Below are 25,301 nucleotides of genomic sequence, written 5' to 3'. Positions count from 1 at the left end.
AATTTGAAGTTAAACAATTTGTCAATAATTTTGATCATTATTTAGAAGAAATGATACAGTTTCCCTTCATTTGTCATGGTCATGATATTTGTCAATTGGGTGCATTTAAATGATAAATATTAAAAAAAAAAGCAAATAGAACATGACTTAAATTGCATGTATAAAATAAGGTGATGATACATTGGTGATGGATTTTGATGGGTGAGATCAGACGCACCATAACTACAGTATTAAAACTACTATACATGACCTTGATACCACTGGAGCGGCACGTGACTCACGTAGACATATCACATGACCATTCCGCCATTCCTCCTCTGTTAGTCTCATTATTATCATCATCCTCCCTGGCTGTTTGCTGCTTGGTCTTCCATGCCCCTGCTAACCCACTGTCTCACTGTCTTTCTCTATCACTCCCTTTTCACAGATTTCACTCACTCGATCACTGCTGCTTAAGTCAGCTCATTGACTCACCCTTTTCGCGTTTTTCATCATCATCATCTTCTTCTTTTCTTCTGCTGATATTGCAGAGGAATACCCGGTAAAACTTTACTTGTAACATTCACATTTCGTGTCCCAACATAGCTTAGAAACTCAGCCACCCAAGTTCGTGCACATTATCAAATACTGTGTCGTTTCTCTTTTTCCTTCTGGGTTTTTGATATTCGTAATGGGGTTTTTGCAAAGAATTGGTTCTGCTTCTATGTAGAGTCCGACTGAGTTCATCCCTGAAAGAAAAGAAAAAAAAAAAAAAAAAAAGAAATGGGTTGCTTACAGTCCAAGACTGCCCATTTTCTCTCCCCGGACGAACCTTCTTCTCAACCCGACACTATCAAACCCGACCCAGGTTTCTCTTTTGGATTTTGGATATTTTCTTTTTCTGTGTTTTTGGGATGATGGGTTTTCTTTCTTTGTAATTGCTGAGAGGTTGTTTTTGTTTTTTTGTTTATGGCTTTTTTTTTTTTTTTTGTGAAGGAAATGGGGATCAAGCTGAGCTAGAACACTGTGTTCCGGCATTTAAAGAGTACGGTCTGAACGAGCTCATGAAAGCTACAAATGGGTTTAGCTCAGGATATATTGTCTCAGAGAGCGGCGAGAAAGCTCCCAATGTGGTTTACAGAGGGAAGCTCGATAACAATCTTTTGGTCGCTGTTAAACGCCTTTCCAAACAGTCTTGGCCTGACTTTCAGCAGTTCGTGGTAACGAGAAAATCAAAAAATAAAATAAATAAATAAAAATTAAAAAAATTTAAAAAAAAAGGGAAAAAAGAAAAAGAAAAAGAAGATTCATCCGTTTTTGTTTGTTTGGTTGCAAGGAAAGAAGGAAAGGGGGACTATGATTTTTGGAGGGGGAAAATTGATGCATTTCCTTTTTTTCGATTCTTTTTGTTTGGTGAGAAAGTGAGGGGAAAAAAATTCGTTGGGTAATGGGTTTGGGTTTACTGTTGAGGATCATTTATTTCTATATTTATTTTCCCAGTGCTTCATTTCATTTTCTCGGTAACCAAACAGCTTTCCTGCATTTTCAGTTATTCTTAACTGTACGTGGAGTTATTGCAACTTCTCCGTGAACATTTTATTTTTTTTTTGAATTTTTTATTTCTTCTTCTTTGGGTTTTGGCATTCCGTATATGATGCTGGAAAGTGTAAGAAGAAGAAAAAAATAAAAAATAAAAAAAGTAATATCTGAATGTTTGGGTTTCCACGAGTTTAGAACATTTTACTTACATTTATATGCTTGTTTTCCTATTTCTTTCTCAAGAAACATACAGGGAATTTTGGGCATTTTAATTTGGTAGCATATTTGACTGAACAGGCTGAGGCGGCTGGAGTGGGTAAAGTGAGGCACAAGAGAATGGTGAATCTAATTGGTTGCTGTGCTGAAGGAGATGAGCGGCTCTTGGTGGCTGAGTACATGCCCAATGACACTCTATCCAAGCACCTCTTCCACTGTACGGTTCAATCTTTTTCTCTTTTTGCAGTAGACTGACTTGAAAAGATTTGATAGTTGCTGCTGATCATTTCTTTTCTCTTTTCTTTTGCCCCCACTTTTGTGTCTTCTTTTTCCTGTGTCGTCTTTTTTCATATATTGGTGTCCTTTGAGATGTGTCTTCCCTCCGCTCAGCAAAAGAGAGAAAAAAAGTCCCTCACTCCCTCCCCTTTCGTCAGAAATGTCAAGCAATTAATGCTTCTATTGAGCCTTAAAAGTATTCCGAACTCCCATATGTATATTTCATGTGTTTTATGTACTTCATCAAAATATCTCTTAGGCAGTCAAGCTGTTTTAAGACTACATTGTTAGCAGAGTACAATATTTTGAGATAAAAGGCGTAGCCATGTTCAGTTGAGTAGTATTAGTCTCGCGCATATATGCACGATCCCAAAGTATAATTGCTTCCTGTAATAGTTATGCCTAATATATCACTTTATGGGATGAATGTGTCTTGGTGCAAATTCTCTAGTGCTATATGTATTCTCAAGATTTCACATTTATTCCTTTAAATGTTATATCTGTTGAGGGTCTAGTGTATTTTTTTCATATTGACTTCTGTCATTTTTCTGTTATAGGGGACAAGAAGCCACTGCCGTGGGAAATGCGTGTCAGAGTGGCATACAATATTGCACTGGCACTTGATCATTGTAGTGCAGAAGATCGGAAGATATATCATGATTTGAATGCATATAGAATTCTCTTTGATGAGGTATGCTTATGAACTTTTCACTCGATATTCCATTGATTGTTTAGGGTAGTTGTATATGCTAGACTTATTTGTTTGCATTTGTTACTTTTTAAGCAACTTTTGCTCTTTAAGGAAGTGCTGACATTATAAAGAAACTCAAAAGATAAATTATTAAAAAAATTGTTCTCTTTGCTAATTCCTCAAATATGGTTTGATCCATCAGCCAGAAAGTACTTACAAGATCAAAAGCAGTTGCTTTATCCTCTGATACTTGAAATATAACCTATGTACAAGATCATGCTTGATAGTGGTTTTTAATTTACAGCAAGGACTTTTGCATCTTCAATGATATCAATTTAACCATGCTTTATTTCAATTACTCAGGCCCCACCACATGAATTCTGCTCATTAGCTCTGCTATGCACAGTTCTATTTAAGGTTATAGGGCCCCTTAGTGATTTCTTTATTGTTGACCTGTATTCACTGAGCCTGTAACATAGTTCTTTCATTTATTTTGAACCGTATAGTTTCTTGGATCTGTATAGAGCTCTGTCTTTATCTTGGCAGTGGCGCTTAAGGTTCTCATGATTGCATACTCTTATACACCACATGCTATCCTCAAAATTGCTGAATGCCAGGCATCTTGTAATCACACATGTGAATCTGACTTGAATTCTGTAACACTGTTGTGATTGGATTGTAACTAATTTATTCACTTGTGGCAGGATGGTGACCCTTGTTTATCTAGTTTTGGCCTTATGAAAAATAGTCGTGATGGTAAAAGCTACAGCACTAATTTAGCTTATACTCCGCCAGAGTTCTTACGGACAGGTAAATCACATCAGAAATTTCATCCTTCTGGTTGAATTAAGTTTGTCGAATTGATTTCCTATTTCCTTGTAATTGTCAACTACTACTGATGAAGGTGGATGACATACATTTGCTTAAATTATTAGATTGTCTTTCTCTGACGGACCAGGGAATTACATTTTAGAGAGTTTGGTGTTTTGGGAAAATAAGGTTTACAAGTCAACGTAATGGTTACCAGCATTATAACTGGAACACGTGGTTATTTTATTCATCAATGAAATACTTTGAGTTCGCTCCATTCTTCTCAAGTATGCACTTGTGGAAAAGAGTACTTATTCTAGAACATATGCGATATTTTCAGTTTTTTTGTTTAGTAGTATTACCCTATGTGGTCAATATCATTGGAGTCTGGAGATATGGAAATCAATATCCAAAGAAATTGATAGTGTCAAACTTATGCAGGCAGAGTCATCCCAGAGAGTGTAATCTACAGTTATGGAACAGTTCTTTTGGGCCTTTTGAGTGGGAAGCATATTCCTCCAAGCCATGTATGTTGCCTTTTATTCCATGAAGTTGTTAGATTGTTTTACTTGTGTGGGTTTCCTCGAATCCATTTTAGTGGAATCTATTTGACATTTTATATTGCATAAACTGCCATGTTGCAAAGTATCTTTAATGGATGGGATGTCTCAAAACCTAACCACAGCTTGACAAATCCATGCTTAATAAATTCTACAGTCTGAAGTTTATTTCTGACTTTACCATCTACTGAATATATCCAGTATACTTCATTTCATTGTTTTACATGTCTAAAGTTTATACTAACTTTTTATATACTTCATTTGATTTTTTTACATGTCTAAAGTTTATACTAACTTTTTATTTCTATAGTATCTCTAACTGGTATATTGAAATACTGTACCAAAAACTGATAAATGGATTTTACAAAAAGTGTATAGGTTGCATGTTCTTAATAATTAAATTTTGCTTACTCTTACATTGTCCTTTGCAATTCTTCATGAGTTAAATTTGCAGTTACGTAGAACATTTTTCAAATTTTCTTCTAATTAAAAATTTGGGAGCTTATAAATGTCTTTATTCATGCATATTCAATTATTTTAAGTGAAATCTGGTGCTACAGGAAATAGTTAAAGTTTGACGAGTTGTTGCATCTACAGGCACTGGACTTGATAAGGGGGAAAAGTGTATTGTTGTTAATGGATTCTTCATTGGAAGGGCAGTACTCGAATGATGATGCTACTAAGTTGATTGAACTTGCTTCAAAATGTCTTCAGTCCGAGGCTAAGGATAGACCTGATACTAGGTTTCTTCTTGCAGCAGTGGCACCACTTCAAAAGCAGAAAGAGGTAAACTTTTTCACCATCTCCTCCAATCTTGAACCTGCTATGATTTGACTTATGATGACATTTTGCTTCAAAGTATGTTCTGAATTTTTCCATTGGTTTGTTAAAGGTTGCATCTCACATTCTTATGGGCATTACTAAGAGTACAGTCACACCGCCAACCATGCTTTCTCCCCTAGGAAAGGCTTGTGCTAGAATGGATCTTACTGCAGTTCATGAGATTCTGCTTAAAACGGGTTATAAAGATGAAGAGGGTGCAGAAAATGAGGTACACCTATGCCCTTGGATTTTCTGGTTTGACATCCGTTAAACAGAATTGTTCAAGATGCAGAGTCGGATGAACCAACGCTTCATTATAATTTGGCCAGTTTTGCCAATAGATTGCTTATAATGAATTTATTGAAATAATCAAATTGACCTACTTCTCTCAACAAATACTCATAAAACATATGTATTCAAACAATAATTTATCATTTCCCTGTTAAATATATAAGAGGCAAAATTTTTTGCATTACACAATAAGTGAAATATCTAAATTCTTTTGATACAGTATGTATGTAGACATGATTTATCATCGGTTACACTGAGTGTATATGTCATTTTATGTTCCTGGTCTCTTCATTTTGATGCGGCGGTCTTTACATGTAGCTTTCATTTCAAGAATGGACACAACAAGTGCAAGACATGTTGAACACTAAGAAATTTGGGGATATTGCATTTAGGGACAAAGATTTCAAGAGTGCTATTGAGTATTATTCCAAGGTATTTCTCTTACACAATTGGCCTCTAAACTGTACTTCTCAAATGCATATATAATACTGAAGTCTGAACAATTTTAGACACATACAGCAATACTGGTTATAATCTTTTGAAGTTTGAATATATAATTCATGGCTCGTTTTATAGACCAAATTTTTGGTTGCGTAATTACGTAACGACCCTGCTTTTTCTTGTCATGATGAGCAGTTAGTTGGTATGATGGCGGTGCCGTCGGCTACTGTATTTGCACGAAGAGCCTTCTCTTATTTGATGAACCTACAAGCAGAACTTGCCTTGAGAGATGCCATGCAGGCTCAGGTATGCATAGCAGAGTGGCCAACAGCTTTCTACCTGCAGTCTCTCGCACTCTCCAAGCTTGGAATGGAGACTGATGCTCAAGACATGCTCAACGATGGAGCAGCCTTTGAAGCAAAGCGACAAAACAGCTGGCGTGTTTGATCTATGCCTCGGTAATTACGTAACAAAAAACTAATATAGGTCACTTGTATGACTAGATAGGAAGTGAAATTGGCAAGGCCAAAATGAAATGTGGTTTAACTTGGTAGATATCAAATATTACACTGACTAAATTGTTACGAGGATGAGCTTTGTATAATGAGTTCCTGATGGAAAATAAGTTTATTTCACGTATATTATTAACATTTTAACACTTTAGTTGGATATAGATTCGGAAAACAAATCATGTTGAGTGCAAAACAGAAAGTGCCTCAGGACACCCATTTATTTAAACTTTCTTTTTCCTTGTCTTAATTTGGCTGAGCTGAGCTTGTTCAAGGAGTAGCTTATTGATAAGACCTGCCAAAAGAAATATTCCTTTAGGAGTTTGTGTGTTGGAATTGGATTCTTATCATTTACTGTTGGATAAGTAAATAAGGCAAAGTCTTACCATAAGATCTTGATTATTTTATTATTTTCTAAAATAATTTTGGATGATTGTGTTATGTAACCTTAGGGGTTTAGAGCTCAAATTTTGGTTAATCAAATTTCTCTTTTAATATTTTATTATATAATGGAGAGATTCGAATGCTGTATCATAGATCCTTGATTAAATTATACCATTATGTTTTTCAGATGGTAAATAGAATTGATAAAAATTCTTGTTGTCTAAAAATTAATTCAAATATACTTATTTTAACAAGTTTTGTTCACTTTTGTTAAAGTTGAAACTCCGAGTTAAAACTATTTTTGTTTAAATATTGAAAATATAAAATCAAATTACTGTAGTTTTTTTTTTTTCTGCTGAATAATAATTTGAAGATAATTAGATATTGATGTAAAATTTAATCACTTAATAAGTTTATTAAAATAAAGGGGAAGTCACTTTAACAAATTCTAAGGTTAAGGCTTTAACGTAGCTTTTCAACCAAAGAAAATGTTGATTTGGCTCCGTGCTAAATTACTTAAATGCACCTTTAAATTTAGGATTTAAATCTTGATATAGATGAAATTTTTTCTTTATTAGTTGTAATGAGTTTAATATTGTTCAATATATATATAATCATGTTTAAATAAAAATTTTAATATAAATATTAACATAAAAATTTTCTATTTTAGCTTTTAAATCATATAAAAAATTAAAATTTAAAATTATATTTAATTATTAAAAGGGTTTACTTTCTCTATATAGGATTTTAGTATATTAGTGTATTTATATTAATCATTTTCTAAATTTTAAATTCTAATTTGATCCAAAATTTTAATTCAATAAAATAAAATAAATTTTATTTGAAATTGACTATATATATATATATTAATTAATTAAATTTAAGTTACTAATAAATTAATTTAGCACTTAAAATTTTTATTTTTTTAATGGTTATACTCAAAACTTCAATTTATACATTAATAAGTTTTTTTTTTTTTTTAAATTTCTTTATCCAAGGTTTATTTTTTTATTTTTGTATATTATTATTATTTTTGTCATTCTTCCTTAACAAAGTATTGTAATTTTAAGAAAACTATAAGGGTAACCTAGTAATTGTAAATAGTAGTGGCAAAATGGTACTTTTAACGGAAATCCTAAACAGATAAGGACTCGCAAGGGCAAGATAATTTACTTTTAGCGTCTTCCATCCCTGAAACGCCAGAGGTACGATTATACGATTTCTGTTTTTTCTTATCAGTTTTAATTTATTTGTTTTTTAATTGTCCTGCTCAAAGTATCATGTTAGATCTACCTTCTGTTTGGTTCCTGAGAAATTAAAGAAAATATGCCTATCCAATATTCTTCCTTCCCCTTCCCTTGTATGTGTATTTGGCAAATGTTTTCTTGGAAACCGAACAATAAATTGGGGGTTTTGGTCAATTTCAATTCTTGGTTTGCTGGTTTATGTCACTTTGTTGAGGTTGAGGATCCGATTATATGAAAATGTACAGAATCGTAAAGAAAATAAAGAATTTAATAGTAATCGATTATGGGTTGAGGGCATTATCTGGGACAAGAATTTTGTGTGTAAAAATAGAAAACTTAAATCTTGACTTTCATATTGGTTTAAGAATTCAGAAATAGACTTGGGTTTGAATCATATATATGAAATGGGTATTGAGATTCAATTCTAAAAGGTGATTTGGGTTATATGTCAAAATTAGCAAACTATAAATTCCATGATGTTTTTAGGCTAAAAACATGCTATTCCATGGAATATTTACTTGAAAGTAATATTAATTGTTAAATGGTAAATGAGTTATGGCATATTAAAGATTTGCATTTTTATTTTTATTTTTTGATCCAGTTAGTTTTTGGTGATTTGGTTTGTGATGTTGTAACTTGTAAACCAATTAATGTCATTTTTTTACCAAATTAATAGTGCAGAATGATTCGATAGGCTGTTTTAAGTAGAATTGTATAAGCTGGGAGATAAGGTTAGATGATAGTTTCTCTTTTGGTCATCTAGAGAAGGGGGAAAAAAAGGAAAAAAATAAAAGAAAAAGAAAATTGCAATGTTTTTTGTATTCTATTTTGAGGATGATGTTTGTTTGAGAATATTGGGTGTGAGATGCAGGAAAGAGCCAACATTTTATGGATATCAGAGCATCCAGTCAGAGAGTTACCGAGGAGCTAATAAGAGAGTTGCTCATTGCAATCTCTTATCCTGTGCCTGATAAGATTCTTGATTTTAACCTGTCCTTGGAAGAATTCGGTAGTGTGGATGGGTTTGTGGAGTCGAGCGACGACCTAATCGAACAGTATCGGTCTGAACTGATTTCCATTTCTTATCTGCAATCTACTGATGCCAAATACTGAGTAGTTGCAATGGACATCATGATGTTCAGCTACAGTGTATTTCTTATGGAATACTTGTAATTCTGTAAGTTCTAATAATTTCTGCTGGTGGATTTCGTGTTCTTGAACTTCCATTACATGAATAAATTGAGAGTCTATGACTCCAAGTCAATTTACTTTATCTATGCTTCTCTTGTTGTTCATACTTGATATCTCTAATTTACAGTTCATACTTGCTTCATATGGAATTCTGATGTTTTAGTTTTACATTGCAAAATTTGATGGAAGTGGTACATGAACATTCTTGAGGTTCTACTCTGACCCTGTAATTCTTGCATGTTTTGATTAACTTTTTAGGCTATGTTTGGTAGGGAGGGAAAATTTTTCATCCTCCCTACTTTTCCATCCCTTCTTTCTGACTTTTCATTTCTACCGAACTTACGCTCAAAGCTAGCATGATTTCTTGTCATTTTTCTTTCTGAGAAATTTTTAGACTTGAAAAAAAGTTTCTTTAATTGAGTTGCAGCTTGCTGGCAACGTTTGTCAGTGATGTGAGCGAGTTATAGCTTCTAACTATAATTTTTTTTTTTTTTTTAGGTGTTATTTTAGCGTATAGATTCTGAATTATTGATTTAAAGAATTATTCTTTTGTAGATGACGTTTGTACGTATTACCATATTCTAAAGAACCTTAACATTATTTTTCAACCCAAAAAAAAAAAAAAAAATGCTTAACATTATTCTATAAACAAACAAACACTAATCTCCGATGGTGTTATGGTAGTTGAATGTTAGATTGATTGCTTAATTCTAGAAAATATCATAAGCAGCAAACACTTGTATAATTCCTCCAAACCATTTGATAACTGCTATTAACTTATGAGAAAATGTAAAATAATTAAAAAAAAAAGGGGTAGAGTCAAACATTTGACTTTTAAAATATTATTCTAAATTAGTCATTGCAAAAACATAATTTAATATGTTTGGATTATTTATGAAATTGATGTCGAAATACAAAAGCTATTTCATGGGTTTAACTTTTCCCATATTTGGTGCATTTTTAAATTTAAAAGTAATTATTACATAAAAATAGATAAATCTCGATTCGAAAAAATAGTTGTTCCTTTAAAAACCTCAAAAATGTTATTTCTATGTTTTAATATGAATAAACTTAAAATATATCTTAACATATTTTGATAAATTTGAATTTGGATGGACTATCATATAGCAAAAATATAAAACTAAATTTTTAATTAATTTATATCAAATTTTGAAAATTTTTGAAAAAAAATAATAATAATAAAGGGCTAAACTTTTTTTTTATTATTATTTTTATTTCTATAAATAATTATTCTTTTTTTATTAGAGGAATGTTCATTTTGTACACCAAAACATGGTTTAAGATTAAATAGTTGCAGGCCATTTTCATTCATAAAAATTGTTAGTTAAACGAATTGGAGGTTTTGCAGCAAATTAAAAATAAATCCTATGGAGTGAAAACTAAAAACACCTTGCCAATATAAAACTCAGAGGTACTTCTAGTCTTTGTTCATAAAGGACAAAGCCTGAAGCATTTCATTTAATTGAACTTGTCAAAGATTTAGATCACGCACGGCAGCCCAATTACTTCGAGCAATTATTTTGGGTTCGAATTTCTTTGTCGATAGAGGGAAAATATATATAAAAGGATTTTGAAAAAAAGAAATAAATAAAAAAAAGTTATTACTATTCTTTAGAAACTAAAGTTACTATTCAAACTTGGTCAATGGTTCCACAAAATTTTAAAATGGGATTTACTGGTTTTTTTAAAGGGACATTTATAATTATAGATAAATTAGGAAAAGCCAGTTATATGTGCAAATAATTTTTAAAAGGAATAATTACATAAACTTATCCTCTATTTTGAAAGTGTTGCACAATTGTCCTTTTATTTTCATATTTTTTCAGATTTCAAATTATATTTATCATTAAATAAGTAATTAAACATAAAACTGATTAGTGAAAAGACAAAAATACCATTCTAAAATAAATGCATTGTTTATTCAAAGATCTCAAAAGAATTTGAAAAACATGTTACCGTTTACACTAATTCTCTTTTAATATTTTTTTTGATACTTAATTACACCGTTGGTCAATTAGATCGATTTGGAACAAATTTGAAATTTCATGATTCAATTTATACAATCCCAAGCTTCAGGTCTAATTCGCATGCATCTCAAACTTCAAGCTACTGGTTAATAATTAACCTTCATTTTAATTATTTTAGCACTAAGTAGTATTAAATAAGAAAAGTTCTAATTGCACTACTAAATGAATTTTATACAATCACATTATAAATTTATATTTTTATCTTAACTTAAATTTATTATTGATAATATTTACTAATTAAATATATTTATGTTTAGAAATATGTAATTAAACATTTTAAATATATTTATAAACATATGATTAAACGCTTTTAAATATGAATATCTCATATATGTTTAAAAGTATGCGATTGAGCATCTCAAATGTATTAAGAAGTATCCAATTGAATGTTTTTACAGATGAACATTTCAAATATGTTTAGAAGTGTACGATGGAATATAAAAAATGTATTTAAAAGTATACGGCCAAATATTTTTAGAAACATTTATAATTTTGAAATTGAACACTCCAATGAACATATTTTTCCATTATCCAAAAATCTTTTAACAGAAATTTTTATTTTTTTTTTAATTTCCATAGCTATCAATTTCGTCCAAAAATATTGTAAATAGTTCTTATAAAATGGTGTTTGATTTGTGAAATATTTATGAAAAAAAAAATATTTTTTTGGCATAGTTATATGAATGATAAATATTTTAGATATTAAAAATATTATATAAAATTATATTATATTAAAAATATTATATAAAATTATATTATATATTTTTATAAATTTAAATAGTAGTATGGAAAAAAGATACTATGTAAACTCTTTTAAGATTACGAAAAGAACTTCTTTATAAATAATTGATTTTTTAAAAAAAAGGAAAAAAGAACGTCTTTCTGCTTGGCTAGGGACAAACAAATGGCATCAAACTCCAAGGTCCAAGCCTCCACGATAAAAAAAAATATATATATATATATATATATAAAATTGTAAACATGTCCATTATATTTAAATTTTTTTTTGAAAGAAAAAGAAAAGAAAAAAACGCTAGTCCAAAATTATCTCTGCTGATAAAATATAAAATGAGTGGTCCTGGAGACTGCAGATGTCATTTTTTTATTTGTTTAAAGGTGATGAAATATTTGAGCATCCTTTGACTTTACAATCACTAAAAAATTCCCACCGAGGTGTTTTAAAACAATTGGATTCTAGCTAAGACAGTAGATGTTCAAGCACCACTTGATCATATAAACAGAACTATAAATGTATAAAAATTGTAGGTCCACCATTTAAGATTATTACTAAACGCTGCATTTCCAACTTTTATATATTCACCAAAAGCAAAATTCACTAAAAAATTCCCACATATATTATCTGATGACCTGATACGTTTAATATTTATGGACTTTAATAATCCAACATTTATCTTAGCAAGTGAAGTGTCCAAAATGGTATCATTCAAACAGACAAATAAGTCCAAAAAAACAGACATGACATCACTACAGCAACTGCACAATTATATAATAAATGAATAAAGTTGGTCAAAGACACCCTGATCACAAGCTCTAAATGTGCCTTTTTTAGGGTGTCATTGTTTGAAGTCTTGGAAAGCAAGAAAATATGGAAATGGAGTTGGGTTTTTGGTGGTGGGTTTTCACAGCTTTTCTTGGGGGTTTCATTGCGGCATGTGTGATCCTAAAGAGAGCAAATGACTGGTTTTATACAAGCAGGTTGGGTCCAAATCAGTACACTACTTTGCCTCCAGGTGACATGGGATGGCCACTAGTTGGGAACATGTGGTTTTTCCTCTTTGCTTTCAAATTTGGCCACCCTGATTCATTCATCTCCTACTTCATCAACAGGTCTCTCTCTCTCTCTCTCTCTCTCTCTAACTGACTGTCACTTTCTTACACTTGTTGGGAAACCTTAAAATGCATAATTAATTTATATGGTACACCAAAAAGAGAGAACAATGTTACAGTTTGTTTGTTTGATACCCATTTATGATACTTGTGGGATTAGTCTAATGTTGTAAAAATCTTAACAGGAAGTGACCATAAGTAATGAATTGTATATGTTAAAATAGCAAGTTCAAATTTCTTGTAGATAATATGTTTGAAAGTTGAACTCTCTAACACAGAATTAATGGATTTGCGTGCAGATTCAATTAATATACTTTTATGATCCCATTTGGAACATATATTTAAGTTTTTTTTTTTTTTTTTTTTTTTTTTTTTTTTTTTTTTTTTTTTTTGGTTCCCTGTTGGAAAACCAGATTTGGTAGAACAGGAATTTACAGGGCTTATATGTTTGGAAGCCCAACCATTATTGTCACAGCACCTGAAACATGTAGAAGGGTATTAATGGATGATGTGCAGTTCAAGCAAGGTTGGCCTAAATCTACTTTTGAGTTACTGGGGAGGAAATCATTCCTTGGAATTTCTGAGGAAGAACACAAGCGTCTCCGCCGCCTAACTGCCGCTCCAATCAACGGCCAGAAGGCACTGTCCATGTATCATGAGTATATCAAGGATGTCATAGCAACTTCATTGGATGAATTGGCTAAAGAAGAAAGACCAATTGAGTTCTTGACTGAGATAAGGAAGATCACTTTTAAGATAATTATGTACATCTTCGTGAGCCGTGAAAGTGGTCCGATGGTGGATGTCATGGAGAAAGAATATGCTATTCTAAATCATGGACTAAGAGCCATGGCCATCAATCTTCCTGGCTTTGCTTACCATAAAGCACTAAAGGTCAGATTCTTAGTTTAATTGCAAATTAGCATGCAAAACTTGTGCCTCTACAATTTGAGAACTCTAAATAAAGCTATGTCCATTTGGAATTTAGTTTCTCAACATCATTTATGAAAAAAAAAAAAAAAAAATGTACAGTTTTCATAAATGTTATTCTTTCTGGTTTGACGATATGTCAATTTGTGTATCTACAGCAGGACGGTAAGCTTTAAGTCTTATCTATCTGTGACAAATCATGTATATATTCTAAGCAAACTAAACTCAAGATATTCTTGCATCGTGTAGGCTCGAAGAAAGTTGGTCGATATTCTTCAAGCTGTTATAGATAGAAGGAAAGCTAGGGAGAAGAGTATATCAGAGGAAAAAACAGATATGTTGGATTTACTATTAGAAGTTGAGGATGAGAATGGTAGAAATTTGGATGATGAGGAGATTATTGATGTAATTCTGATGTACTTAAATGCTGGCCATGAATCTTCAGCCCATGCCACTATGTGGGCAGCCTTCTTCTTATACAAACATCCTGAATATTTGCAGAAAGCCAAGGTAGGTGCCAAAATAATGATTAGAAATTCATATAAATGCCCTTTACATTAAGGAAATTATGATGCCATTCGAGTTTCAGTCTCTAGTATTTTCTGCTGTCAAATTATTTTGATTTGCTTGTTACTTTCCAACACTATATTGCTAATACCGATTGCAGCTTGAAAATCACTTAAAAGTTTGAGCATAGTATAATTTGATATAAACAGAAATATCTCTTTGTTTGTACTGATACCTTTTAAAAGAATGAAATGTTTGGGATTTCGGCTGATATTATGAAGGCATCGTTCATTCTTCCTATTACATAATCGTTTTAGTTGTCCGAAACTTCTGGTATCTATAAGGTTGTCCTGTTTAACTTATTTTTTCAGGCAGAGCAGGACGAGATTTTACGAAGAAGGCCATCTACAGACAAAGGATTGAGCTTTAAAGAAATCAAGCAAATGGAATATCTTTCCAAGGTACTTCTTTGCATACCCATTTTTAACTTTTCTGCAGCAAGTTGTAAATGCATCCATGATTTCAGGTACTACTCATTTCAAATGGTTCGTAAAGAACAAGCTGTAAGTTTTCATTTTGATGTGGTTGCCTATGTAGCTTGTGTGTTCAACTCCAATCAGTTACATGCTAATATATATAATCATAGGATTTATGCAACGCAAACTCTTTAACTTTTTTCTTTTAAGACATTGGTAACAATTTGGAGGTGCTTTGTCATTCAATTTCTCGGTAATAACTTATTTTGTTCTCCATATTCATAATGCAGGTATGAGTAATATGCATATTTTTTACCACTTATTTAAGTACAAAATGTTAAAATTAAGAATATAGTGGTTCATGGAACGTAAATAACAAGTGCCCTTGGATTCATCATAGGTAATTGATGAAACGCTTCGTGTGGTTAATGTCTCATTATTTACTTACCGAGAGGCGAAAACAGATGTTGGCATCTGTGGTAAACCTTTATATTCCTCTGTCATCAGCATTTTATTTTATTTTATTTTTTTCGAATTTCGTTTTCTTTGCATTGAGACTGACAGAGAAATTTCACCTCCAAGGATACACAATACCACAGGGCTGGAAGGTTTTGGTTTGGTATAGGGGAATTCATTTGGATCCAGAAATTTATGAGAATCCAAAGGAGTTTAATCCTTCAAGATGGGAGGTAAGCTCAACCTGTGGGAAATTCTGAAGTATAATATCATCGTTTATAGTTAAACATATATAAAATCTACCTAACAAAATATATCTGTGGACATATTTTGTAGGGACATATACCCCTAAGAGGTACTTTCATTCCCTTTGGAATAGGAAGCAGGCTATGCCCTGGAAGTGATTTGACAAAGCTTGAAATTTCTGTTTTTCTCCATTATTTTCTTCTTTATTATGAGTGAGTTTCTCTATATTCCATTGTGTTTCTACTTAATTATCTTTGAAATAGTAGTCTAAATCATGGTGAAATTTTTCCTGGAACAGAGCATTGATAGCAAAATATTTCCAACCTTTCTCAAAAGCTTAGAGATTTTAACGAATTACCCCCAAATTTTTGAGAACTACAGACCAAGTTATGTTGTTTTCATTTTAGATTGATCCAATCTATTAACGGTGATGATTTTATTTGATTCTATAAATCTGCAAACTCAAAATGCTTTGACGTGCACATCAATACACTTTTTTTTTTTTTTTTTTTTGTAATTTGCAAATAAATTTTTTTTTCACCTTCAAAGTTTTCTAAGTGCAGGCTTGAACTACTCAATCCTGGATGTGCAGTGGGATACTTACCTCATTCAAGGCCCAAAGACAACTGCCTTGCAAGAATCAACAAGCTTCCCTCACTCTCTACATGAATAAGCAGATGGGTTTTGCAATGGGCCATGGTATTCTCAGTTTCTTGTTGCTTTCCATTTGAATAGTATTTTGAAATGCTTTTGTAGACATAATAAGTTAATACAATAAGTGGAATCCAAATAAAAAACTTTCTTCCAGTGGAAAGCTATGCATGCAATTATGCACCCAATTGAAAGCTATGTACACACATCCATATTATGTTAAAAAAAAAAAAAAAAAAGAAGATAAAGGATTACATTAAAAAAATAATTAATAAAAAAAAGTTAGGCATCGTCCCTACCCTTTCAATTTTTGGGATTTACAATAGGACTTTTCATGTCACATATGACTACAGTTCCAAAAGTTCTAATATCTCCCAAAATCTTGTGAATTAAGTTCATAGTAGAAGACTTAGTTGAAAAAAAAAAAAAAATAGAGGAGAAGAAAAGAAAAGAAAAAAAGAAGAAGAAGCAGGATTTTGCCTTCTGTGCTTTCCTTCCCCTTTTGTTTTAAGGATTAAATCTACATTACTTCTCCATCTTTCTATGGAAGAATTTATCAGTAGGCTCAACTATGAACATTTAGAATATCAACATGAAATATACGACCATATAAGCTATCACATTTAATACCAATTTTTATATATTTTTGTCTTGGTTATATGTTAATTTGGGGGAAATATTACTTTTTATCTCTGTTAAACCATAAAACGGTATTATTTTTCTCAAAAGCTTGAACGTATAAGAGGTGAATTGAAGATAGGTTATATAAAAATCTAATTGAATATTTTTTCTTTTATTTATTTATTTATTTGTGTTCCGGGCACGCAAGTAGTTAGAAAAGATCCTTCAGTATGTAATAAGAAGGAAAACAAAAGAGCAAAATGGGGAGCACAAAAAGGGAAAGACGTGAAAGATTTGTGGCTGCAGAAGATGATGGTAGTCTGAAAAGGGTGTAATCAATACATATCTTAAAAAACTTTTTTTAAGAAATCAAAAAGTTTAAATAAAATATACTTTTAATAACTTAAAAAGTTATGGAGTATTCAATATAAAATTTTAAAATGTATATAAAAGTTGTTTTTATTAACTTTTAAAAATCCTGACTTTTATAGACTATTTATTGAAATATGAAAACTTTTCCCTGTAAATTCTCCCCCACCCACCTGTATAACTTTTACAAACCTTTCCCAAAACTTTAAACAGTATATCCATTTTCTTTCTCCCTCAAATTGAAAAACTTATAAAGGCTTCAGAAGGCACCGATCTTTTTTTTTTTTTTTCATTTTTCATATTGGTCTACATATGAAAATATAAATAAAGAATTAACAATAATTTTTTTAATTTAATTTACCAAATAAACATGTAGATTTCATGTTTAGATCACTTTCATTCATCAATTTTCTTTATGTTTCTTTTCATTATTCTACGTATCCCTCTAAAATTCTAATTCGATACTAGCTAGAAAAACTTTTGAATTTATAGGCTATGGTTGTTCTTTTTCTCCTATTTTTATACTTTATTGTATGTTCTCAATTAATCAATTATTCTTGTAATAATATTTATATATATGCATATTTTTATTTTTAATACATATACACATACTAAAATGCAATAAACTTCTGATTTAGATAAAAAAGGTTTGGCTACTTCTACTTTTTTTTTTTTTTTTAACTTACTTATGCTTAGTACAAGAAGTAAAATAGTTTTCCATATCTTATAAACTTTTACCGCTATTTTTTATAAGAAAATTTTCATTTTTTAGTTGATTTATAATGTCAGCACTCTTTCTAGAATTTCCTATCCTAACCTAGGACAGTCCTGATTAGAGAAAACCTCATCGAAAATTATATAAAAAATTAAATAGTATCTTTCCTATAAATTTAACTTGCTCAAATTTTCCTATATAAAAAACATATTTGTGAATATACATCCACCTTATTCCTCCCCCTTATCACAATTTGTCTACAAAATTGCAGTACCCCATTAAATATAAACAACATATTAATAACTAAATAATAAATACAGTACCCCATGCCAATAATTAGCATTAGAGTATACTAAGGATGTTCAAAATACAAATATAACAAATAACAAAGAAGTGATAACACAATAACAAAATAAAAGAATGAGAAACTCCACATAGTACTAAAAATGAAGGTATGCAATCGCATAGCTCGTATAGTTAGTCCATTAGGTACCTGAATTTAAAGGAACAGATTAACAAAAAAAAAAAAAAAAACTAATGAGATGCTAACCATCTCAATAAGTGGTATTCATCTATTACTAATAGTATTAGTGATGATATAATAATAATAATAATAATAATAATATAAGAAAATAAAATAAATATTTAGAAAAATAGTTTTTCTCTTAAAATCCTCACTGGTCCACTTATTTTAAAAAGTAAATCTATTTAAAAACATCTTCACAAAATCCATTATTTTGTATCCCTGATTCTAACAAAACAATATTTTTATAGAAAATAAAACTAAGATAAAGTAACATTTAAATAAATATAAAAAAAAATAATCATTTTAATAAATAACTAAATAAAATAATAATAAGATAACAATAATTAAAATGCTTAAATTAAATAAATAAACCAATAAATAATTTAACAAAAGATGTGTAAAATAAAAAAAATATTTAAATCATTTGAAAACATTTATAAACACTTAAAACCTTATAGAAGATTAGGAAATACACATGATACACCATACTACATACTAAATAATGCCAGATGATGCTTAGCATCCCAAACACAATATGACAAATTAGGAGAGAGAAAAGAACCTACAATTGGATACCTTGGCATCCCATAGGCATTGATGCTAACAATTCGTCATTCTACAGCTAGGGAGAAAGCAGCTAATGCTCACATCACAAAATAACTATTCACCCTGTCTCACCTTAGCTTCTATAGGATAGCTAAATATATTTGTGCTCTAATCAATGACAATAATACAAAATACTAGTCTGTATGGTGCATCTAAAATCACAAATCCAATAATAATCATAAAAACATTAATCCCAACCAACCATATAAATAAACTATATTGAAAATCATAAATAAAATGAACCATCATCAACAGTACCATAATCTAATACCATAAGTCAACTTTGAAAATTTTTAAATACCCAACAAAAATATTTAATCAAAATATTTATAGTTAAACTCAACAAATTATCTTACAAGATTAATCATAAAAATACATTCCTAGAATGCTTACACAATAACAATTTTAGTAAATAAAATAATATAATAATAAATCCAATTTAATAGCAATTATTTAGTTAACCCTAAAATATAGTTTTAAAAATATACCACTCATTTAAAAATATGAATTACTCCAATTCCTCCACGGGATTAGTTCCATGATTTACAGTTCTGCCTAAAATATCATAAAAAAAATACAATATATGTTAAAATACTAATTTTTATTAGGTATTTTACATTTAGCTCACTCAGGAGAAATACACAAATTTTAGCCAAAATTCATAACCTATATACCAAACGAAGCATAAAGATGAGGGTCATGAATTTGGTCTTATCTGTTAGAAATTTGATCGATGATGATAAGAATTTCATTGGAAAGATTTGACCAATTTCAAACTCTTGGATCTCTCAATGTAGCTCGAATTAAGCGAAAAAGACATTTGATTTTAGCTTAAAAGGAGCCAAAAAATGGTGGAAATGGGTGGTTGTCTGGCTTGAAACCCACTGGAAAAGTGAAAAATGGCAGGCCACAGCCATCATCTACAGTTGGTCCAATTTTGGCTTGTAGCAGGCGATCTGGCCATGAAATTTGGATGGTCGACCGATCATGAGGCGGGTTTCACAGTGGTGATTGCAATGAGAAAGTGGGTGTGGCCGAAAAGAGGCAATTTAGAAGGAGAAAGGTGGTTATCACCACTATCGAAAATTGCCCCAATCCTGGAGCATTGCCGTGATCTGATCATGAAATATAGGTGGCTGGCCAAGTTCGAAGTGGGCTTAAGGGTCTGCTAGAGGGGGGTCAATTCCATCCCTTTCTCTCGATTTCTCTCTTTCCCCTCTAACTGGTCCTAATGGAGCAATAAAAAGGCTCCATGCTGCCACCTTGCACCCACAAAAGCCATGGGGATGCTAACACATGGCACATGTTAGCTGATATTTTAATCCATATTTTGCATTTTTTAAAAAGTACCTTGCAAAATTAGTCCCAAAAAAAATAGTTATAATTTTACAAATCCATTATTGTTTAACCATAGTTCCATATAAACGTGCAACTAGTGTACAGATTCGTACCAATGAACACTACAAAATGGTAACAAGTCAAAGCCATAACTAGTACATATAAAAAGTCAACCTCAGGCCTCACTTAATCAGTCCGGATCACTACTTGTTTTGATTATAACTTTCTAATTTGGCTCTGGATTTGCATACTTCTAGTCTATGAACTCGCACAATGATGCCCCGGACAAAATGAAATTCTAGTTGTCTCAAAATGTCAATTGTAGGACTTGTTCGGTTAATCGTGGTCAACTCTGATCAAATTTAGTCAAAATCCAAAAAATTCCGGTACAATTTAGTACATGGTGTTATGATATATCCCCCTTACAAAGCTTTATCCACAAAATTTCTTACTTCACTGAAATATGTAAGGGAATGGGGTTCACATCTACTCCTTGGGTTACCACATTGAATCTTCCACTAGATGGTTCCTCTATATGACTTTACTTGAAGGTATCGTCTTATTGTGAAGCATTCTCTCCTCACAATCTAGAATTCGCACTGGTTGTTTTACATAGGATATGTCTTCCTTCAACTTAATATCTGGTGCCTACAACACATGCGGTGGGTCAGCAATGTACTTACACAGCATGGAAACATAGAACACATGCCCATGTGACAACTTGTCTAGTAACGACAATTTGTATGCCACTTGCCCACCCTTTCAATCATCATGCATGGACCTCTGTATCGAGGTTTTAGTTTCCCTCATTTGCCAAACCACACAACTCCTTTCCATAGGGATAGTTTCAAAAATACCCAATCACCGACTTCAAATTCGTGATCCTTCCTTCACACATTTGTATAACTTTTCTACCAATCCTGTGTTGCTTTTAATCTATCTCGGATGATTCTTACCTTGTCCATGGTCATCCATAAGTAATTGGATGTAACTAAGTCTTTAGATTTAATAAGTTTTTCTTTATCCACCTCACTTTAGCATAGTAGGGTCTTGCACTGTTTTCCATACAACGCTACAAACAAAGATATCCCAATGCTCGATTGCTAACTGTTATTATAGACAAATTCCAACAATGGTAAATGCTCATCCCACTTTCCTTTGAATTGCAAAATGCAGGATTTTAGCATGTTTTGTAAAGTTTGAATTGTTTTTACAGACTTATAATCCATTTGTAGATGAAAGGCAGGGATAAAATTTAACTTTGCTTCTAGTGCATTCACCAAATTTCGTCATGGACTTAAGGTGAAATGTGGATCTCTGCTGGATATGATGCTCATTGGCATTTCGTGTAGACCCATTATACGATTTACAAATAACTCAATCAACGTTTTTGGAGAAAATCATTCTCACACTGATAGAAAATATGCTGACTTAATGATTTGATCTATAATCATCCATATTGACAGGACCCGCTTCGGGAACCCTCCCAAGATCTCCCAGGTGGTCCCGCTTAGTGAAGTTCCACCGGACAATCCCTCGGAAATATCCAATGGAATCTCACCTTAAAACATGGACAACGAACACATGCATAACTAATAATACCTTAATATATGAATATAAATAAATCCACAACAGCACAAAATCCACAACCGATCTATTGTACCATAGGCCATAATTACATCCATAAGTAATATGGTCTCTATTGAGTCCAATATTTAAATCAGAGCATTCTAAGAGTGTTAATATAGCTTAGAAGTACGAATAAGCAATGAACGAGTCCGAAAAGATAAAGGGAAGATAAGAAATGATAAATACTGCAGCTGTCGTGGAAGAACGAAGTGACAACTGAGAGCAAGGTAGACTGCTACTAACTACTTGGATCTAGGAGAACGAATTTAAAACAAATAAAATGTAAGATAAAGAATCTCAGTAAGTGGCATAGTATAATAGAAAAATAATAATTTATTTCTATAAAAATATTTCTCTCAAGATCTCTCGTTCCACTCGTTTGAAAAGTTTCCCATTTAAAATTCATTTCACAAAACCCAAAATCTGTACCCCAAATTAATATCATGAAATGGATGCTCAAAAGATATAAAATAAACAACAATATAATATTACAAAAATGCCTTAATCAAAATATAAACATTTAGTGTAAATATTATAAATGCAGCTCCACAAAATATTTATGAAAGTGCAGTAAATTCACTTTATTTGAAAATCAATAATATACTCAAAACATATACAATGTACTATTCGGTGTACCAAACTGTAAACCGTGGGATATACCCATATCACGACCCTTAATATACGAAAGGCATCATGGAAATAAATAACTGTCGGGACGTACCCAACCTTACGGTCCGTGGCAATAAATATCCTGTGGGCTGCACTTAACCTCACGATACCTTGGCAATAATATCCTATGGGATAAACCCAACCTCACGGTCCATGACAACAATATCCTGTGGGCTAAACTCAATCTCATGGTACCGTGACAATAACAACTTGTGGGATCATCCCAACCTCATGGTTTGTGGCAATAATATCTTATGGGCCGAACCTAACTTTACGATATCGTGGCAAAATCCAGCGCACTGTAATATAATATAATATTGATCCAAGATATTGGCACTACATGGTACATTAATTTAAAAATAACCAATACAGTATCATTAAAACATTCTTGTAAAATCATATATACTTTTCCTAAACGATACTGTATCATAAATCATAATTTAATATTTAAATTCCACCTTTTATTTAAATATTTCAAAATTTTTAAATCATTATTTCATGTGAAAACCAGAAATACCACAGTGAAATGTATTCACCATAAACCGATTTTAAACACCTAAAAACTTACAAAATATTTGAACATGCTTAAAATCATATAAATTTTCAATCTGTTTCTCAAATCAATTATTTTCCAAAATAATTTAAAATCTCAATTCAAATACCAGGATATTTAATTAACATAATTCACAAGTTCACTATGAACTCATCAAAATTAAAAATCAATAAAAACCTTTTTAAAATCCACATAAAATGATAACTTATATAAGTGAAAGCAGGTATTATATATGCATAAAGCAATCCTTTCAATCAATTTAATATACGTAAAATATCCAACCACACATATATATTATTCTATATACCCAGAACATTTTAAAAATAATAACCACTCACAATACTGCAGATGCTCACTCCTACTCCCTTTCAGGATCACCTCCAGACTCCATATGAGTGTCTGTGATATAATAAAATATTTCTCAGACTCCAAATAACTAAACCAAAGATACTTGTATGATCCAAATGTCTCAAACTAATTTATATTATTATAAAATTATATAAATTGGATATCAAACAGTCCAATTATACAGTGTGTTCTTAGGACCTGGTACCTAAAATTGGGATTTTTCACCCGAAGCCTAATCTTTCAAAATTGAACCTCCAAATAGGTCCTAATAATATCTAATTTCACTAATCTAACTCCAATTTTAACCATTTGACCAATATTGTCCAAACACAGCCCCCATTTATCCAATAATTAACTAATTGATTTAAAAATGAAAAAATTATCAAACGACCTCCAAAATTTACAAAATTTATATCCACGGAAAGCCCAAGATACAAGGAACCCAGCCGTATGCTCAACTTGGTCCAAAGATTCCTTCGGTGACCCAAAAACATAGTTGAAGCACCGGCCAAACTTCCCGTCATCGTATCTCCCAAACGGTGAGGAATCTGGGCAAAAAAAACCATGTAAATGAGTTCAGAGGGTCCAAAAATGATGGGAAAGGTCTATGGGTTGGCCTGAAATGGGCGAAAAATGTGAAAATCCAATGAGCCACCTCGCCGGCCGCCGCCCTCTTATCCCGCCAGATCCGGGCACATCCGGCGGTTGCTAGCCATGAAATTTCACGGCCAAGCTTGCCTTGATGTGGGCTTCCTCATGGCTGGCACGTGTACAAGGTTGGTGGCCAAAATGGGCAAAAACGGCGATGACCCAGTTCGTCGTTAAACTGGTCGAAACGATCCAGTTCAAACCCACGGGTCTGGGAGGAGAATTTCTCGGGCTTTGGGGATGAAATGGGTGTTTTGGGCTTTGGTTTCCTGTTTAGCATACTTATCGAGGTTTATATAGAACTTTGGATCACTAACAGACAAAATTGAGGACTGGTTTAGAGACTAATATAAAACTTATACTTAAAATTTCTTAGAACCATAACTTTTTATTCGTAACTTAGAATTTGATGTGACACCAGTCTATGAACTCGTATCGACGAGATCTACACAATGATATCTCAGTCTAACTAAAAATATTGACCATTAAAAAAGTCAACTTAGATCCACATATTGTTTACTTGGTCAAACTTAGTCAAACTTATTAAAATATGTGTATTTTGATAAGGGTTGTTACACATATACCATCATACCTTTTTGCTGTTGGAGGGAGTTTAAATACAAAATCCATATTAAGTTGCTCACACTTCTAAACATGAATAGATAATGGTTGGAGTTGTTCTGAAAGCTTTTGTCTCTCTACTTTTACGTGTTGACAGACTAGGCACCTTGGTACAAATTCTACGAAGAGGACCCAAAATTGACCTACTGGCATATAGTGGAATGAAAGTGAATAAAATAGGTCAATAAAGCAAAATAACTCCTAACTAAGCTTATCTATTAGGAGGATGGCAAGGATAGCTTGAATTCAAAGCTAAAAAGTCAGGATATACGAAGAACGGGGAAGGGAAATAAGTATTTGAGTTTGGATTTTTTTTTCTTTTGGACTTTGGTAAAAAGACTTTTTTTTTCCTAGATAAATCAGCAAATTGAAGGTAAAAAAATTGTATTAAAATAAAATTTTGAATTATTATTAAGAAAAAAACATTTATGAATTAGGTGTAAGATTATTATTATTGTTGTTGTTAGGAGTTGGGGGTACAAGATTATTTTAAAAATGGAAATTTGGGTATAGAAAAATAGATAAAATGAACAGTTTTAT

At 31.6% G+C, this 25,301-nt stretch overlaps 2 protein-coding genes and 1 long non-coding RNA gene across 4 annotated transcripts; all 3 read left to right on the top strand.

Moving 5' to 3' along the window:
- Positions 1-319: 319 nt before the first annotated feature.
- LOC107430463 (serine/threonine-protein kinase BSK2) lies at positions 320-6,384 on the top strand. Its single transcript, XM_016041300.4, has 10 exons — positions 320-847; positions 976-1,199; positions 1,816-1,951; positions 2,568-2,701; positions 3,406-3,511; positions 3,953-4,038; positions 4,669-4,857; positions 4,964-5,122; positions 5,503-5,616; positions 5,821-6,384. Exons 1-10 carry the CDS (start codon positions 763-765, stop codon positions 6,070-6,072), a joined length of 1,485 nt encoding a protein of 494 aa, XP_015896786.3. The 5' UTR covers positions 320-762; the 3' UTR covers positions 6,073-6,384.
- Positions 6,385-7,570: 1,186 nt separating this feature from the next.
- Positions 7,571-9,038, top strand: LOC107430465 (uncharacterized). Its single transcript, XR_001582556.4, has 2 exons — positions 7,571-7,723; positions 8,637-9,038. It is a non-coding gene; the product is annotated as an uncharacterized LOC107430465 (long non-coding RNA).
- Positions 9,039-12,542: 3,504 nt separating this feature from the next.
- On the top strand, positions 12,543-16,272 carry LOC107430468 (ent-kaurenoic acid oxidase 2). 2 transcript variants are annotated; one of them, XM_016041309.4, is made up of 8 exons: positions 12,543-12,852; positions 13,266-13,746; positions 14,032-14,292; positions 14,661-14,750; positions 15,166-15,244; positions 15,348-15,454; positions 15,558-15,679; positions 16,031-16,272. In XM_016041309.4, the coding sequence occupies exons 1-8, from the start codon at positions 12,611-12,613 to the stop codon at positions 16,134-16,136; spliced, it is 1,488 nt and encodes a 495-aa protein (XP_015896795.2). In that variant the 5' UTR covers positions 12,543-12,610; the 3' UTR covers positions 16,137-16,272. The 2 variants fall into 2 exon arrangements, with proteins under 2 accessions (XP_015896795.2, XP_048320107.2); XM_048464150.2 differs by lacking the exon at positions 16,031-16,272 and adding an exon at positions 15,766-15,944.
- The last annotated feature ends 9,029 nt before the right edge of the window (positions 16,273-25,301 follow it).

Source organism: Ziziphus jujuba, chromosome 6, assembly GCF_031755915.1.
Source record: "Ziziphus jujuba cultivar Dongzao chromosome 6, ASM3175591v1".
In the NCBI taxonomy this organism is placed as follows: Eukaryota; Viridiplantae; Streptophyta; class Magnoliopsida; order Rosales; family Rhamnaceae; genus Ziziphus; species Ziziphus jujuba.
The sequence above is the reverse complement of the archived record's forward strand: the minus strand, read 5'-3'. Positions and strand labels throughout refer to the sequence as shown.

Excerpts from the sequence above, each read along its gene's own strand:
- LOC107430463 (XM_016041300.4), top strand. The coding sequence starts at position 763 with ATGGGTTGCTTACAGTCCAAGACTGCCCATTTTCTCTCCCCGGACGAA. Across the intron at positions 3,512-3,952 it reads GCCAGAGTTCTTACGGACAG|GCAGAGTCATCCCAGAGAGT; the intron begins GTAAATCACATC and ends AAACTTATGCAG. Across the intron at positions 5,617-5,820 it reads CTATTGAGTATTATTCCAAG|TTAGTTGGTATGATGGCGGT; the intron begins GTATTTCTCTTA and ends CATGATGAGCAG.
- LOC107430468 (XM_016041309.4), top strand. The coding sequence starts at position 12,611 with ATGGAAATGGAGTTGGGTTTTTGGTGGTGGGTTTTCACAGCTTTTCTT. Across the intron at positions 14,293-14,660 it reads AATATTTGCAGAAAGCCAAG|GCAGAGCAGGACGAGATTTT; the intron begins GTAGGTGCCAAA and ends TTATTTTTTCAG. Across the intron at positions 14,751-15,165 it reads AAATGGAATATCTTTCCAAG|GTAATTGATGAAACGCTTCG; the intron begins GTACTTCTTTGC and ends GATTCATCATAG.